Source organism: Natrix helvetica, assembly GCF_964273705.1.
Source record: "Natrix helvetica genome assembly, chromosome: 1".
Taxonomy (NCBI): domain Eukaryota; kingdom Metazoa; phylum Chordata; class Lepidosauria; order Squamata; family Natricidae; genus Natrix; species Natrix helvetica.
The window spans coordinates 349051359-349068586 of NC_138548.1; the positions used below are offsets into that span (position 1 = coordinate 349051359).

At 40.9% G+C, this 17228-nt stretch overlaps 1 protein-coding gene across 1 annotated transcript in view; it reads left to right on the forward strand.

Annotated features, from left to right (window-relative positions):
• Window positions 1–11662: 11662 nt before the first annotated feature.
• The window catches only part of LOC309401502 (uncharacterized protein), a gene marked incomplete at both ends in the record, with an annotated part of 36547 nt that continues 30981 nt past the window's right edge, over window positions 11663–17228 (forward strand). Inside the window, 3 exons of the mRNA XM_081970564.1 lie at window positions 11663–11701; window positions 12250–12439; window positions 14823–14943. Of these exons, the coding sequence (XP_081826690.1) occupies window positions 11663–11701; window positions 12250–12439; window positions 14823–14943 (350 nt within the window). The remainder of the gene's footprint in view (window positions 11702–12249; window positions 12440–14822; window positions 14944–17228) is intronic.

The window sequence follows — 17228 nt, forward strand, 5'->3', positions numbered from 1 at the left end:
AAAACGACCCTCCGAGCAAACCAGACCTCCGGTTTGATCAGAGAATCATTTTAAGCGCTCCGAAGGCGTCAGGGAAGCCGCCGGACAGTCCCTGAAGCCTTCGGAACGCTTAAAACGACCCTCCGAGCAAACTGGAAGTGACTCCTATAAAGCCTCTGGAGTCTGGGGAGGGTGAAAAAAGCATGTAAAAATGGGGGGGAGCGCCTGTTGTGCACGCATAAGCACTGGGGAGTCGCGCATTGCATTATGGGTACAGCACGCCTGCACATGACCCCCCTGCGCTCCCCCCACTTGTGGCACGCGAGCCAAAAAAGGTTTACCATCACTGCTATATTGTATGACTATGAGAACAATGATTATAATTAGAGTGTATAATACTATATATACTTTAAAAAGACTTGATACAGATGGTACACTATTGTTGCAGAAATGGAAATATGATGCATAATAAAAAAATGCATAATATAAATATATTTTAAAAAAGAAAGAAAAGACCAGGCAGTATTACAATGAGACAACCTTTAAAATAAATCTTTAAGGTTATATTTATACCACACTACAAAATTGTGGGATTTGTGGGTTGCTTGTGTTTTTCAGATGCAGACCATTGTGAAAAGTGTCCAGATGTTCCGTATTCCCAATAAGAAGCAAAATAAACATGTCTCTAAAATTATAATTTTCTTATCTTATAAAGAAATTCTGGGTATCATCCTGACTCACTTTGTCATTGCTTTATCCACAACCAAAATTACTGCCTTTATTCTGGGAATATTCATTAAATAACAAGAAACTCCCATTGAAAAAGCAAACAATCAGAAACTCACCTACATCCTCCTGGTTTCACTCCTGCTTTCTTTCTTGAACTCCCTTCTCTTTATTGGTCACCCCATGAAAATGGCCTCTCTCCTTCGACAAACCATTTTCAGTGTTGTTTTTTCAGTTGCCGTGTCTTTCTTGCTAACCTAGACTGTAATGGTGGTGATGGTGGCCTTCCAAAGTACACAGTCTAACACAATATGAGACTGGTAGTCAATTGTTGTAATAATTGTGGGTATGATTTTGTCATGGCACGCATGGTTTTCTATCAGTTTTGGATGACACCTGTCTTCCAACCTGGCAGAAGTCTCATAGCACAGGGATCACCAATGGATTCTGTCAGGATCCACTGCTGGCCCAGATCTTTGGAGTCCATACTTTGGAGTCTACACCTTTGGAGCAGAGGTTCATATTAATGTTCATCCTTGAAGCAACTGATTTTCCAGGTAATATATGTAACTAATTAATGCATACTCCCTTAAATGGTTTTTGAGGGTGCAAAGGAGAGAGGTCTCAGATAGCAGAAGAACTCATACCTGCACATTGCATAGCAATGGCCCTGGGCTCAGCTCCTCAGGTGAAGTCCTTCACCTTCAGCCATTGTGATATTGTACTGCTATCGCATCATCTCTTGATTCCCTATTAGATCACCTATGTAAGAGATAGCAAATATCACCACATCATGAAGAAGTCAGTAACAAGCTATTTTTCAGTTCAATGCCCCAGGGAATTTTGACTAGATCTTCTTTGTAACCATGAAGACTGATAGTCTTCGACATTCTGAAAGATATAAAACATTTAACAGGGGCCCCCAATATGTTGTTCAATATGTCATGATCTGGAGTTAACCGTTCTGGAGTATCTAACTCAGAGGTGAGTTTCACATAAGTTTACCACCGGATCGCCCCGCGCATGCATGCTCACTTTGTGAGCATGTGCACCTTCCACACATGTGCTTTGCTCATGCACGTGGCTTAGAAAATGTGGCTAAATAGGACGGCATACAGCCAGGGTGTGTGGGAGGGGCCCACCCACAGGTCACCATTAACGGTTTGCCTAAACTGGTCTGAACCAGCTGAATACCACTTCTGATCTAACCATTGAGAAAGATGGCCTCTTCCACATCAGGCAGAATAAGAAGGAAATATAATGGTTCATTGCCTAGTTTAAGAATATTGAACTGTTTTTCCACATTTGAAGATTTAGAATCTCAAGAATAAGTTTTCAGACGAAGAAAACAATCAAACTTCCCTGAATTGTTCCTTTCTTGATTCTCAAATTAGGATTATTCTCCTGAGTCAAACAAAACTCTTTTCTCCAACTGCACACTTTTGTGGCAATGCTCATTCCCAATTCCCCTTCTAATTTTTACAAGTATGTATTATTTATTCTCCTTTGGAATTTCCACCACCACAATTAGTTGCCCATCAATGTGACGACAAATGGGATAGACAGCACCTGATACTCTGATTTGTAACAGCCTCCTTCTGTGATGAGAGCAGAGGTTGGGGTAAAGCTGGGCAAATACTGTAGCAATCTGAAATTGCAAATAAAACTTCCAAATCTGGGGACAAACTGGACCATCTTCCCTGTAATTGTAGACCCTGAGATTTAACTCTGTGCTGAAGAAAGAACTATAGGAAGGATCTCTTGGAGTGCATCTCAAATGTTTTTGCTGATGCATATACAGCTCTTTCTGCTTCAGCTTCTGTCTCAAATTCCCTGTGCCTGTATGCTGGTGAAATGCCCATTTACGGTGATAATAGAAGAAAAGGAATGGTTCCATTACTACAAGCCAGGAGACTACTGGATTACTGGAATAATGTCAGGAATCGGAGCTCGATCGTACCAAATTTCATTCTCCAAGCCTCCAACCCACCAACTGAAAAGGTAATTGTCAGCACATCCAGGATTCTGGTCATTGAGTTTATCTGCTCCAATGTCTTTTCTAGGAATGATTTCATTTCTCCTATTCCTCACCTTGAGAAAGGCAAATTCATTATTGCTTCTCCCAATTTCCTTTAGAGGAAAGGCTCCTGGGGAACATGGTAATTTTGTAAAAGTTCCTTTTAAGTTCTTCCACAAGTGTCAGCCTCAACACTGGGCAACACTGGGCACTGCCAATACTGTCCCACAATGACTCTTGCCTTGATGGGGTTCTGCCTGTTTTCAAAATGATTACCTTGGTACGGTGGAGAGTCAGCAGCTTGTTTATTCATATTTATTTTATTTATTTATGAACAATTGTTAAACATTAACTCCCAATAAAGATACCTTAGAACAGAGTGAGATCTCTTATATTTTCTCCCCACCATTTCTTCCCCTTCCTTACATTTACTCTATAATTCCTACCACCCTCTCCACTCTTTCTTTGCACCCTTTAACACTTTTGCTACTTTTATGACTTCTCTGTTGCTTTTGGTTTATATAAAAGGGATATCTTAGAGTAACATAGTTGGAAGGGACCTTGGAGTTATTCTAGTCCAACCACCTGCGTAGGCAGGAAACCTTACACCAATTCAGACAAATGGTTATCCAACATCTTCTTAAAAACTTCCACTGTTGGAACATTCACAACTTCTGGAGGCAAGCTGTTCCACTGATTCATTGTTCTAACTGTCAGGAAATTTCTCCTCAGTTCTAAGTTGCTTCTCTCCTTGATTAGTTTCCACCCATTCCTTCTTGTTCTACCCTCAGGTGCCTTGGAGAATAGTTTGACTCCCTCTTCTTTGTGGCAACCCCTGAGATATTGGAACACTGCTATCATGTCTCCCCTAGTCCTTCTTTGCATTCAACTAAACATACACAGTTTAATATCTTTTAAAAACCAAATTCAAGGAGGGGAGAGATTTTATGTGATAAAATAATATTTAATCATAGTGGATCACATTAATTGCAGTTAACTGTAAATATAGGACAACAACTCTGAATCCACGAATATTTTGCAGCAAATTTCTAGGTCTGAAAAAGGCTTGTTGAAGAGATATCCATTTTCAGATAGGTAATACCACTTTATACCACTAATCTAGCACTTGAATCCAACAGTTAGTCCTATCCAGGGTGATATAACAGGAAGAAATCATATAATATAATCACACAATGTGTACAATATACATTTGATAGTATCCCTTATTGACATTCTGGAAGTTTGGGAAGATATAGATCAGTTATAGCTAACCTTTTTGTCTTCACGTGTCAAAATCACGTGCCCACACCCATAATGCAATGTGCCTGCACATGCCCGCACACCCCCATGCTCTCCCACACATGTGCCCTCCATAGCCCATTTTGGGCCTAGCAGGCCTCCCTGAAAACTCCTGGAACCAAAAACGGGGCATGGCAGGAGGCACACACATATGCATGGTGGAGCTCAGCTGGGCAGCAGCTTGTGTGACCACTGAGAGGGTTCCATGTGCCACCTGTGACACACGTGCCATAGGTTCACCATCACAGATATAGATCTTCTACCAAACATAGGGCTAGGATGGAGGTTGAGAGCTATGAGCATATCTAGTCCGGTGCCTGGGAGAAAGGGTTTGGGTTTAATTACATTTTATGGATTGTGGTGAATTGACATGAGTGATATATTAGCTTTGCAAATAGGTAAGTAAATAAAATAAATGCTTTGGTTGTGCAAAAGTTTATTCTAATCAGATTGAAACAGTTACAATAGTCAGAAACCTTTTGAGTAAAAGAAGGTGTGGTGGTTTCTTACTATTGTAGCCATTTTCCTCACCTGACTACTGAACTATAAGTCAATTTGTGACTGAAACTGTGAACATTTGTAGCTGAGACAACTGAGTCAGGTAGGGCATTCCAGACTTTGACAACTCTATTACAGAAATCATATTTTTTTACATTCAAGTTTAGAACGATTTATATGGAGTTTAAAGCAGCTGTTCACACGCATATTATTGCGATTAAAACAGAAAAAGTCATTTACAGGTAAAACATTACTACATATAATTTTGTATGCAATACCTAGGTCTGACCACAAGCGACACAGTTCTAAGTTATCCAAACTGAGAATTTCGAGCAAGTAGGATAAGGAGTTCTATTGTGTAGAGAAGGATGCAAGAAGAGTGCAAGATTACAGAAGTTTTGCAAGACTTTTCTCGTGAAGTACTTTTGAACCCGCTCGATTGTACTGACGTCAGATACATAGTGGGGATATACTTTTGACATGATGACAGTTGAACAATACTCTAAAATTGATCCGAAGACCCCCCCAACTGCGATTTGTCGGGCTGGGTTTCCACAAACTCAGCAGAGCCTGCTTTTTTCCCAGTCGGTCTCGTGGCTTCTGGCTTCACCTATTTATTTATTGGAATTGGTCAAACAAAAACAAGAACAAGAATAAGAGAATAAAAAATACAATGACAGGGACTATAGGCCTGTTGGTGCAATTATGCACACTCCCTCTACTGACCATTTAAGTATGAAGTAAGGTCCACGGAAGTCAAATTGTTACTGAAAGTGTGAAAATTTGTAGCTGAGACAATTGAATCAGGTAGAGCATGCCAGACTTTGACAACTCTATTACAGAAATCGTATTTTTTACATTCAAGTTTAGAACGATTTACATGGAGTTTAAAGCGGTTGTTCGCATTCATATTATTGCAATTAAAACAGAAAAAGTCATTTACAGGTAAAACATTACTACATAAAATTTTGTATGCAATACCTAGGTCTCACTGCAAGCAATGCAGTTCTAAGTTATCCAAGCTGATAATTTTGAGCCTAGTAGCATAAGGAATTCTATTGTGTAGAGAAGAGTGTAAGAAGTGCAAGAGCACAGAAGAGTGCAAGACTTTTCTCGCAAAGTACTTCTGAACCCGCTCGATTGTACTGATGTCAGATACATGGTGGGGTTTCCAAACAGTTGAACAATATTCTAAAATTGGTCTAGCGTAAATTTTATAAGCTCTAATTAGCAGTACAATGTTTACAGAAAAAAGCTTTGCAAATTAAGTTTACAACTCTTAATTCTTTTTTTAGCAATGCTGTTATAGTGAGCTTTGGAGCATAAATCGTCAGTGATAAGTACACCTAGGTCCTTGACAAAGTGACCATAATCTGCTAGATCAATGCCACTTAGCTTATACTTGACATTCTGATTACGTTTACCAATATGTAAGACAGAGCATTTATTAATCAAAATTCAAAGTTGCAAAAATATTTATTAAACAAAATTCGAAGTTGCCAAATAGATGACCATTCAGACACATAGTTGAGATCACTTTGCAAAACAACAAAATTGAAAATTTTTATGTGATTGGCAAAAACAATGCAACTGCTTTTAAGTTGATCACATAAATTGTTGATATAGAGCAAAAAAAAAGATGTTGAAATTTCTTGCGTTGCAGTGAGAACACCTTCTACCACCTTCTGCCCTTCTTGTTGGCTGTTCATGAAGTCAACCAGAATCCTTGGCTCTTACCCAACATCACCCTGGGCTACAACATCTATCAAAACTTTTTCAGTGCAAGAATGACCTATGAGGCCATGCTGGATGTGCTGTCTACAGGGCAGGAGAACGTCCCAAATTACAGATGTGGAAGACAAAAGAACCTGCTGGCAGTTCTTGAAGAGATGGATTCCGAACTCTTTGATCATATATCTAATGTCATGAGCATCTATAAAATTCCACAGGTATAAAGGCAAAGGGAATTAATTCCAAGTTGTAAATTGTTCAGATTTGCCTAGAAGGCAGCACTTGTCCATATTTCTCCAAATAAATTGAAAGTCAGAGTGTAAATATTGGAAGGGCTGAGAGAATTTTTAATTCACAAAGTATGTTAAGTCTGTGTGTGTGTGTGCGCGCGTGCACGCGCATACAAATGTAGTTATGCAATTCTGGCGATCAATTGACCCCGCCCATCCTGTCCTATATTTCTGAGTTTTTCAGCTCAGCTAATTCACATAGCAAAGTGGATTTCTGTGCTTCAGCAGATTTACTTACTGGGGCTACCCTAGAAAATAAGCTGTAGAGCTTGGAATTGGTGTATTTTGAATGCGGCACATGCACGCAAAGCACACGCTCACAGAAATGATTGATAAACTGGTTGCAGCTCACTACTGTATGTACACATACACACACACACACACACACACACACTGTAAATCCATATGTATATACATATATCCCCTTCATGGATTATTGCCTTATCGTGACGAAGGGGCATGTGTAGCTCAATGAAGCTATGAGATATGCCGTGCAGGGCCACCCAAGACAGACAGTCATAGCAGAGAGATCTGACAAAATCTGATCCACTGGAGAAGGAAATGGCAATCCACTCCACTATCTTTGCCATGAAAACACCATGGACCATACCAAAAGGCAAAAAGATATGACTCTAGAAGATGAACCCCTCAGGTCAGAAGGTGTCCAATATGCTACTGGGGAAGACCAAAGGGCTAATTCTAGTAGTGCCAGAAAGAGTGAAGTGGCTGGGTCAAAGCCGAAAGGATGTTCAGCTGTGGATGTATCTGGTGGTGAAAGAAAAGTCCGATGCTGTAAAGATCTATACTCCATGGGAACCTGGAATGTAAGATCTATGAATTAAGGCAAGCTGGATGTGGTCAAGCAAGAGATGATAAGACTAAACATCAAAATCTTAGGAATCAGGGAACTAAAATGGACACAAATGGGTGAATTTAATTTAGATGACCATCAGGTATACTACTGTGGGCAAGAATCCCTCAGAAGAAATGGAGTAGCCTTCAGAGTCAATAAAAGAGTAGGAAAAGCAGTAATGGGATACAATCTCCAAAATGACAGAATGATCTCAGTTCAAATCCAAGAGAAACCATTCAACATCACAGTTGTCCAAGTCTATGCCCCAATCACTGTTGCTGAAGAGGATGAATTTGACCAGTTCTATGAAGCACTACAACATCTTATAGAATTAACATCAAAAAATGATGTCCTTATCATCATACGGGATTGGAATGCTAAAGTAGGAAGGCAAAAGATAACTGGAATAACAGTCAAGTTTGGCCTTGGAGTAAAAATGGAAGCAGGGTGGTAGAATTTTGTCAAGAAAATACAATGGTCATAGCAAACACTCTTTTCCAACAACCCAAGAGATGATTCTACATATGGACATCACCAGACGGTCAGCACAGAAATCAGATGGACTATGTGCTCTGCAGCCAGAGATGGTGAAGCACTATACCAGTGATGGCGAACCTTTTTTGGCTCGCGTGCCACAAGTGGGGGGAGCGCAGGGGGGTCGAGTGTGGGCGTGCTGCAACCATAATGCAACATGTGATGCCCCCAGTGCGCATGCGCGCACAACGCGCGACCCCCCCATTTTTACATTTTTTTGCCCTCCCCAGGCTCCAGAGGCTTTATAGGAGCCTGGGGAGGGCGAAAAGGGCCTCCCCCGACCCCCCGGAGGCCCTCCGGAGGCTTCAGTCACTTCCAGGTTGCTCGGAGGGTCATTTTAAGCGCTCCGAAGGCATCAGGGAAGCCTCGGACGGTCCCTGAAGCCTTCGGAACGCTTAAAATGACCCTCCAAGCAACCCGGAAGTCACTTCCGGTTTGCTCGGAGGGTGGTTTTAAGCGTTCTGAAGGCTTCAGGGACGGTCCCTGAAGCCTCCGGGGGGGGGCGGGGAGGCTCTTTTCGCTCTCCCCAGGCTCCTATAAAGCCTCTGGAGCCTGGGGAAGGCGAAAAATAGCTTTTAAAAAGGTGAACTCAGCTGGCCAGCGCACACATGCGCGCTGGCCAGCTGACAGGGCAGCGCCTCGCGTGCCCTGACAAATGGCTCCGCGTGCCACTTGTGGCACGCGTGCCATAGGTTCGCCATCACGGCACTATACAGTCAGTAAACATAAGACCAGGAGCTGTCTGTAGCTCAGATCATGAGCTTCTCATTGAAAAATGTAGGCTTAAATTGAAGAAGTTAGGGGAAAACACAAGGGTAAGAACTAAATCACATCCCTGATGCATATACAGTAGTGGTGACATATAGATTTAAGGAATTAAGGAATTAGATCTGATTCCTTAGATCTATGAATAGAGGTTCACAACATTGTACAAGAGGTAGCAACTAAAATGATCCCAAAAAAATGCAAGAAAGCAAAATGGATGTCTGAGGAAGCTTTACAAATAGCTGAGGAAAAAAGGGAAGTGAAAGGCAAGGGAGAAATGGGAAGATACACCCAATTGAATACAAAATTCAAGAGAATAGCTAGAAGAGATAAGAATGCCTTATTAAATGAACAGTGGAAAGAAATAGAAGAAAGCAATAGAATAGGGAGGACTAGCGGTCTCTTCAAGAAAATTGGAGATATGAAGTGAAGGTTTTATGCAAAGATGGGCATGATAAAGAACCAAAAAGGTAGGGACCTAACAGAGGCAGAAGAGGTTAAGAAGAGGTGGCAAAATTACACAGAAGAGCTATACAAGAATGAGCTTAACATCCCTTATAACCACAATGGAGTGATCACTGACCTCGAGCCAGACATTCTGGAATGTGAACTCAAATGCGTCTTAGGAAGTCTGAGCAACAACAAAGCTAGTGGAGGTGATAGTATTCCAGCTGAGGTATTCAATATCTCAAAAGGTGATGCAGTAAAAATGCTACACTCATTCTGCCAGCAAATTTGAAAACTCAACAGTGGCCACAGGACTGGAAAAGATCATTTTACATTCCAATTCCAAAGAAGGCAATGCCAAAGAATATTCAATCTACTCCACCATTGCACTCATTTCACATGCTAGCAAAGTTATGCTCAACAATCCTACACGTTAGGCTCCAGCAGTATGTGGACTGAGAACTACCAGAAGTATAGGCAGGATTTCAAAGAGGCAGAGGAACTAGAGATCAAATTGCCAATATCGGCTGGATCATAGAGAAAGCTTGTTAGTTCCAGAAAAAACATCTTCTTCTGCTTCATTCACTATGCTAAAGTCTTTGATTGTGTGGCTCACAACAAATTGTGGCAAGTTCTTAAAGAAATGGGAGTACCCGACCATCTTATTTGTCTCTTGAGAGACCTATATGTGGGTCGAGAAGCAACAGTGAGAACTGGACATGGAACCACTGATTAGTTCGAAATTAAAAAGGCTTATTAAAGTCTCTCTGTCTATTTAACTTATATGCAGAACTCAGCAGAGATGAATTTTTGCCAGTTCGCCCCAAATCAGGCAAACTGGTAGTGGCAGGGGCAGGAAGCTCTGCCTACCTGCCTGGACACTTCTTTGCATGCTCAGAAGCCTCACGTGTGAGCACATGTGCACATGTACAAGTGAACCGGTAGTAAAATAAATTGAAACCCACCACTGGAACACTTCATGAGAATGGTGGGGCTAGATGAATCACAAATTGGAATTAAGATTGCCGGGAGAAATATCATCAGCCTCAGATTCGCAGATGATACAACTCTAATGGCAAAAAGTGAGGTGGAACTAAAGAGCCTCTTGATGCGGGTGAAGGAGGAGAGTGCACAAGTTGGCTTGAAACTCAACATTAAGAAAACTAAGATCATGGCATCCGGCCCTATCAATTCCTGGCAAAGAGATGGGGAAGAAATGGAGATAGTGATAAATTTTATTTTCCTGGGCTGTATGTGTTCTCCAAGTCAGCAGCTGCTTTTCTCCATTGCTGCTCTTGCTGGGAGAGCATCTTGTACAAATTAGCAGCTGTGAGCCACCTCTTTTCTCTAAGTCCCATCCAGAAAGCACTGCAGCACAGAGAAGAAGCAGCCATGTTGAATGTTCTTTCTCTCCGCCGCAGCGCTTTCCGGATGGGACTTAGAGGAAAGCAGCGGCTCACAGCTGCTAAATTACACAAGACGCTCTCCCAACAGTGCAGAAAGAAGCAGCCGATGTCCTGCAGAGCAGACATGGAGTGGAGTAGGCCACAAAAGACTGCTCGTTTACATTTTTGGTGAACCAGTGGTGGAATTATTTGAAACCCATCACTGCCGATACCTCATCCTCATTTAGAATCCGTTGTGGTCCCCATAGTTCTTTCCCCACCCACATACTACCCTGAGTCTCGACAGGCACTGAATCTGCTTTAAAGTGTGGTTATTAAACCAACTTCTGCATTTCAAATGTCTGAAAGAAATTCAGCCAATTAAAGAGTTTATATAGAAATATTTGAAATCAATTATATGAATGAAGACAATGAAATAATATACCTGTCAGGCCTGTAGTTATGTTCTTTTTAGGATCTTTGGCCTGCCACACTTTCTTATTTCTTATGCTGTTTCATTAGTGTAGTAGTTGGGAGGAGGGGAGTAGAAAGGAGTAGAATTGTGGAATGTTTTGTTGTCATTCTATTATAGAAGCTCAAGGTCATCTTTTGTCTCCGCACCTCGACACCTAACCAGAAGCAGAGGGGTGTAGATGCCAGCGTGGAAGATGATGATTGGAACATGTGATGGATTTGTGGGTGTGGGGATAGATCATGAACTTTCAACTGGGTGGAATTCCAGGAAGAAGATCAGAATTGAAATTCCATAGACGTGCTAACTTGCCTGTATGATTAAATTGGAACTTTAAGGATGATTCTGCCTTGGTCTCTGATTGATTTCATACATGGTATTTAGGACGCTGACAATACCAATATTAAACAATTGCTGGATGGGAGATATAACAATATTTCAAGCTCAACATATGAAAGAATAAAAAAAGCAATATCTGTGAGAATAATCTATGAGAAATCAATGTGTTTGTCAGTTTTAAAAGATATCCCATGAGTGTATACTAGTATTCCAGTGTTTGAGAGGCCGCCATAAAGAGGAGGACTAGGGCAGGGCTGTCACTCGATTTCATTGAGGGCTGCATCAGGGTTCTGTTTGACCTTGGGGGGAGGTGCGGCCAAGGTGGACATGGCCACCATGATGTCACTTGTGTCAGGGGCTCCTGGGGTAGCCCAAATGCTCTACCAGCAAAGAGCTCCGTTTTCAGCTGAGACAGCTTCCTGCAAGCCTCTGCCAGTGAAAACAGAGCTCGGGGGGGGGGGGGGACGGAACTCATGTTCTAACTCCCTTTTCGATGGCAGAGGCACTGTGGGCTATTTTCAGGGCAGCCCCATGAGACACATTTAAGCACCCTGCAGGGCGGATCCGGGCCTCGAGTTTGATACCCCTGGACTAAGGTCTCCTGCTTGACTAGAAGACTTTCCAGCTCTATTCTGATTCACTAATGGGCTGAGTGGATGGGTGAGTTATAATGTGACCAGGAGGGTGTGCTCTATGAGGACCACCCATGAACCTTACCCACAGATAATTCAGAGCTCCCTGGTTTCAAAGGGAGCATACAAGACAACAGGACAGAATGTCATGGGAACTAGCAAAATCCATGCAGTTATTGTTTGAAACTTCTCTCAGCCATGGGGAAAGGCCCTTAGATTTACCATCTGACATTTATCATCAAAACTGGCAAAAACTACCAATACCTTCTCTTTTATCTTTAGATCAACTACAGTGTCATCAACCAGATGGCTGAGCAAAATAATCATTTGCCTTTTTCATATCGGTTGACCCCAAACCAAGAACCTCCTTACTCAGCCGTTGTCCAGCTGCTCCTGCATTTCCGATGGACGTGGATTGGCCTCCTTTCTCAGGACAATGAAAGAGGAGAAAAATTCAAAAGACGCTTTGAAGGTCTCGCTCTAAAAAATGGGATTTGTATTGTCCTCTCAGGAACTGTCCCAGAAGCAAATATGCAGACAAGTGGTGGAGAAACTCTCATGCAAGAAAAAAGGAAAATGTTTCGTTCTTTGATTGAAAGTCAAATAAAAATTATAGTATGCCAACTGGATTTTCAGGCCTTTGGAATGTTAACAATAATAATACAAATAACTGATATGACTAATACTTCTATTGTGGGAAGGGTGTGGATTGCAACAACTTTGACAGCTTTAAGTGTAAATATTTTTGACCTCTCGGTTGATCTCCAAAATAAACATGCTTTGTTTTCCTTCCTCATCCAGACAAAGAGAAGGACTCAGTATTATGACTTTAAATCTTATGCATCTATGGTCACATCGTATGGAAAGGAAGCATTCCAATGTTCCTATTCAAGCCCTCTGTTATCTAAGAAAGTTTGGAAAAAATGTAGAGAAAAAGAGAACTGGGAATTCCCACCTCATGATGTGATTGCAAGAATCCTGTCTCAGGATTCCTCCAGTATTTCCCAAATAATTCAAGTTGTGGCCTGGGTCCTCAGTGCTGCCTCTTCCTCCCAACGGAGTAAGAGGAGAATGCAAGTTGGATACCATCAATCACCCCAGATTGTAAAGCCATGGCAGGTAAGTCTCCTCCTTTGAGCTTCCTTTGATTCTCCCCTTCCAATTCCGCAATATTAAATTAGATGTAGAAAGGGGTGAGATATTCCAAAGAGCAGTTGCTCAATTTGTGGTATTTGAGAGGGAGTGTCAACCCTGAAGCTGGCCTCACTAAGGCCATTTTGAAGGTTCAGTGTTGCCACACTGGAGTCGAGGGATAAGGAGGAGAGGAATAGTTATATCTGGGGGTTTGTAGCCAAAACAAAATATTTTCTGCTGGGGACCAAGAACATTCCCGCCGATGGCTGGAGGGAGGGTGTGAAATCACCAGGCAACCGGATGACACCTTCATTTGATCATGTGACTGATTGTTTGGAAAGGAGAGGAAAACTTTTAATTTTAATTAGGTGAAAACTGTGGAAACATTTAGAGTCAGTTTTCACCAGTCTATATGCTAATATGATATGTCCAATAAAACTGATATTTGAGGAACCTGCTTGCCTCAGTGTCCTGTTTGGTACAGGCATATTATTCCTTATTTAATTATTTAATATTTCAGTATGCTATTTTTATGCCAATTATTATGTTCTGGGTGTAATTCCTTGTACTATCAATAGAATGTTGATAACTGTATTTGTTAACATTTCAAAAACTTATATAGTTCTAATAATAATAGACATATTTATGTTAGGTTATAATCTTCCATTATTTAATTATTCAGTATTTCAGTATATATTTTAATATTATTTTTGGATCTTGAGCTTGTCTTCTGGAGTGTTGTCTATTCCTGCCAGGTTAATATCATCTGCAAATTTGATGAGTTCTCCTTCAATTCTCTCGCCTAGATCTTTTTTGAAGATATTGAAGAGTGCTGGACCTAAAATGGAAGCTTGGGGTACCCCATTGCTTATTTCCCTCCATGTGGATGAGGCTCCCCAGAGGACTATATAATTCGAATATAATAAGTTGAATATAATTTGTCAACCAGTTACAAAGGCACCTGATGGTGGTGTTATCTATTCCATGTTTTCAAGAATGTTGTTTGTTTGTTTATTATTGTCAAACATGTAAAAAATAGCAGGTATAAATACGAACATTGACATGAACAAAGGGAATGAATGCAGATAAATAGGGACAGTAGGACAGGGATGGTAGACACACTGGTGCGCTTATGCACGCCCCCTTTGCGGACCTCTTAGGAATGGGGTGAAGTCCATGGTAGACAGTTTAAGATTTAAGCTGTGAAGCTTTGAGTAACAAACTGTGAAGAATGTAACAACGGAGTTGGGTAGGGCATTCCAGGCATTGACCATTCTGTTGCTGAAGTCATACTTTCTGCAATCGACTTTGGAGCAATTTACCTTGAGTTTGTATCAATTGCTTGACAGTGTATTATTGAGGTTGAAGCCGAAGAAGTCATTGACAGGTAAGATGTTTAAGCCAACAATTTTGTGTACCATGCTTAGCTCAGACTGCAGGCAGTGCAGCTCCAGATTGTCCTAGTCCAAAATTTTAAGCCTATTCTAGGGATTCTATTATGAGTAGATGAGTAGAGTACTCTTGTCGTAAAATACCTTTGGACCCGCTCAATCATATTAATGTCTGATATACAGAGTGGATTCCAGGCAGATGAGCTGTATTTGAGAATTGGTCTGGCAAACGATTTGTATGTCCTAGTTTGCAGTACATTGTTACCGGAGATGAAGCTTCACAAAATTAGGTTAACAACTCTTAACACCTTTTTGGTAATGCTGTTACAGTGAGCTCTGGGGCTTGGATCGTTAGAGATGAGTTCTCCTTGGTCTTTGATGGAATGAGAGTCGTGTGCGAGATTGTTTCCGCCCAAGTTGTATTTGGTGCTCTGATTTTTATTGCCAATGTGTAGGACACAGCATTTGTTAGTTGAGATTTAGAGTTGCCAAATGCGAGAGCATTCTGAAACATGGTTAAGGTCACTTTATAGGGCGAGCTTGACCATGTGAGTGAAATTTTTGAAAAAGAGCTGTAAATTCCTGGGGAATGACTGAAAGAAACTTCCCATGAAATACTGTATCAATGTTTCAGACGGCAGTGGTGATTTGAAGAGGTTGAATTATTCAGAGAACCTCCAATCCTGAATAATAGCAAGAAAAACATTGAATAAAGGCTCAAATGGTCATGGTTTTTTTTGTTTCTGCAGCTTCATAGGTTCCTAAGAAACTTCCAACATCACAATATTTCCAGAGATGGGATTTCTTTTGAAGAAAATGGAGTTCCTGTTGGTGACTTTGATATCATGCAGTGGACATCACTTTTGAACAAATCAGATGCGGGAGTGAAAATTGGGAATGTAGAAAGACGAGCCTCCTCGGAAGTCAAGATTTCTGTCAATCAAACTACCATCCAATGGCCAACATTATTTAACAAAGTAGTTGAGGCTGCTGGGATTTTGCTCTTCTATTTATCTCTACATGTGGAATTGTTTCTGCTCAGTAAGAAATAAAACTTCTTGAGGCAAATTGAAATAACTTCCAAATAAGAGAACTTAGAGCCTCATTAATTTAGTAGATATTGTCAGTTTGTTGCACAAAGTGAAATCCATGATGATGATTCAGCTGGATTCATTAATTTCTTTATACACATAAGAATAGATGAATAAATGTACAATACCAACAGGTGGTTCTTCCAAGTAAAGACAAGGCAGGAGAGTTACAGGCAAACACAACCAGTTAGTTTCATATCAGCAGACAAGCCCAGATAGACTGATAGTTTACTTCACAGAGCAGCAGATTGCTTAATACTGCTAAGCCACGCCCAGACTTCTTACTTAAGTTTCTGTTTCCAATTCTTTGCACGAAATGTCTTCAAGGGAAAAGAAAGATCAGCTATCTGGGAGAATATCCAGAATATGAAGGGTTTAGTCCACTGAATTGCATAAGAGAAAGATATGATTAAGAATGTGGTGAGGGAAATGAGGGCAGCTAAAAAAGTCATTAACATCAGTGGTTGGGTTTCACATTTTATTATCACCATTTCCCTTCCTGTGTCCGCTTGCTTCGTGGGTGCCCTTCCAGGCATGCGTCCTGCCTTGAGGGTTAGCTGTGCGCTAGCTCCCGGGCCCAAAAAATGTGCCTAAATAAGATGGCATAGAACTGGGGCGATTTCCACTACTGGTTAGGCTGAACTGGTCTGAACCGGCTGAATACCACCTCTGATTTACATATGATAATACAATGATCAGTTGTACAAGAGAAAGATGGGGACTCTAGAGAAACCTAGTTGTTGGAGGTTTCCTGAGAAAGCAAAGATGGAGACAATATATATCTATATCTATATATGGTATAGCATTATCATACCTGCTCTAAGGAGAAACACCTTTTGCAATGGAGCTGCTTTCCTTTGGAAGAAAGAACAAGGAAATGAGTCTGTTTTGGATCTAAAATGAAGATTGATAGAGAAAGAGAATGCCCTTTCATTTGCTCTTTGCAAGTAGAGTAATTAAAGTTCATGCCATTACACTTGACTGATTTTGCTCAAGGTGCTCCTGGGTTTCTGGAAGCCAGTTGATTTCAGTAAATCCTGAAATAATCTTTCTATTTATGTTTAGATGGTACCTTATTCAAGATGTACAGCAAGTTGCTCCCCGGGTTACACCAAGATTGTGAGAGAGGGAGCCCCAGTTTGCTGCTACGACTGTTCTCTGTGTATGGAAGGAACATACTCTGGGCAAGAAGGTACAGTAGGTGGCTCCAAAAATAACAAAAAAAACAAAAACAGAATTCAGTCAAAATTCTCTATTGCTTTTTGGGAGTATTCGAAGCAAGAAAAACATTACATTTTTTGAAGGCATTCACAAACTTTTCACATATTGGGCACTATCAGCAAATTTGGATGATGATGTGAGCATTAAAATAAATAATGGAAGATTGCTGATTTCTATTGACTTCCTTGCTTGGTTTTAGGAAAGAAGTTTTGAGAGCTGATAATCACATTCATCTTCAGCCTTTAAAAATAGTGTTGATTATTTTAACTAATGTTGTATAATGTTATATCCCTGGGCAGAATTATTGTTATTTCTTGAAAATGAAGTAGTTGATTTCTGATGTGGTTTTCATGCTCCTACAGTTGCAGAAACAGATACATGCTAACCAATTTTTTTCCAGATGCAGCCCATTGTGAAAAGTGTC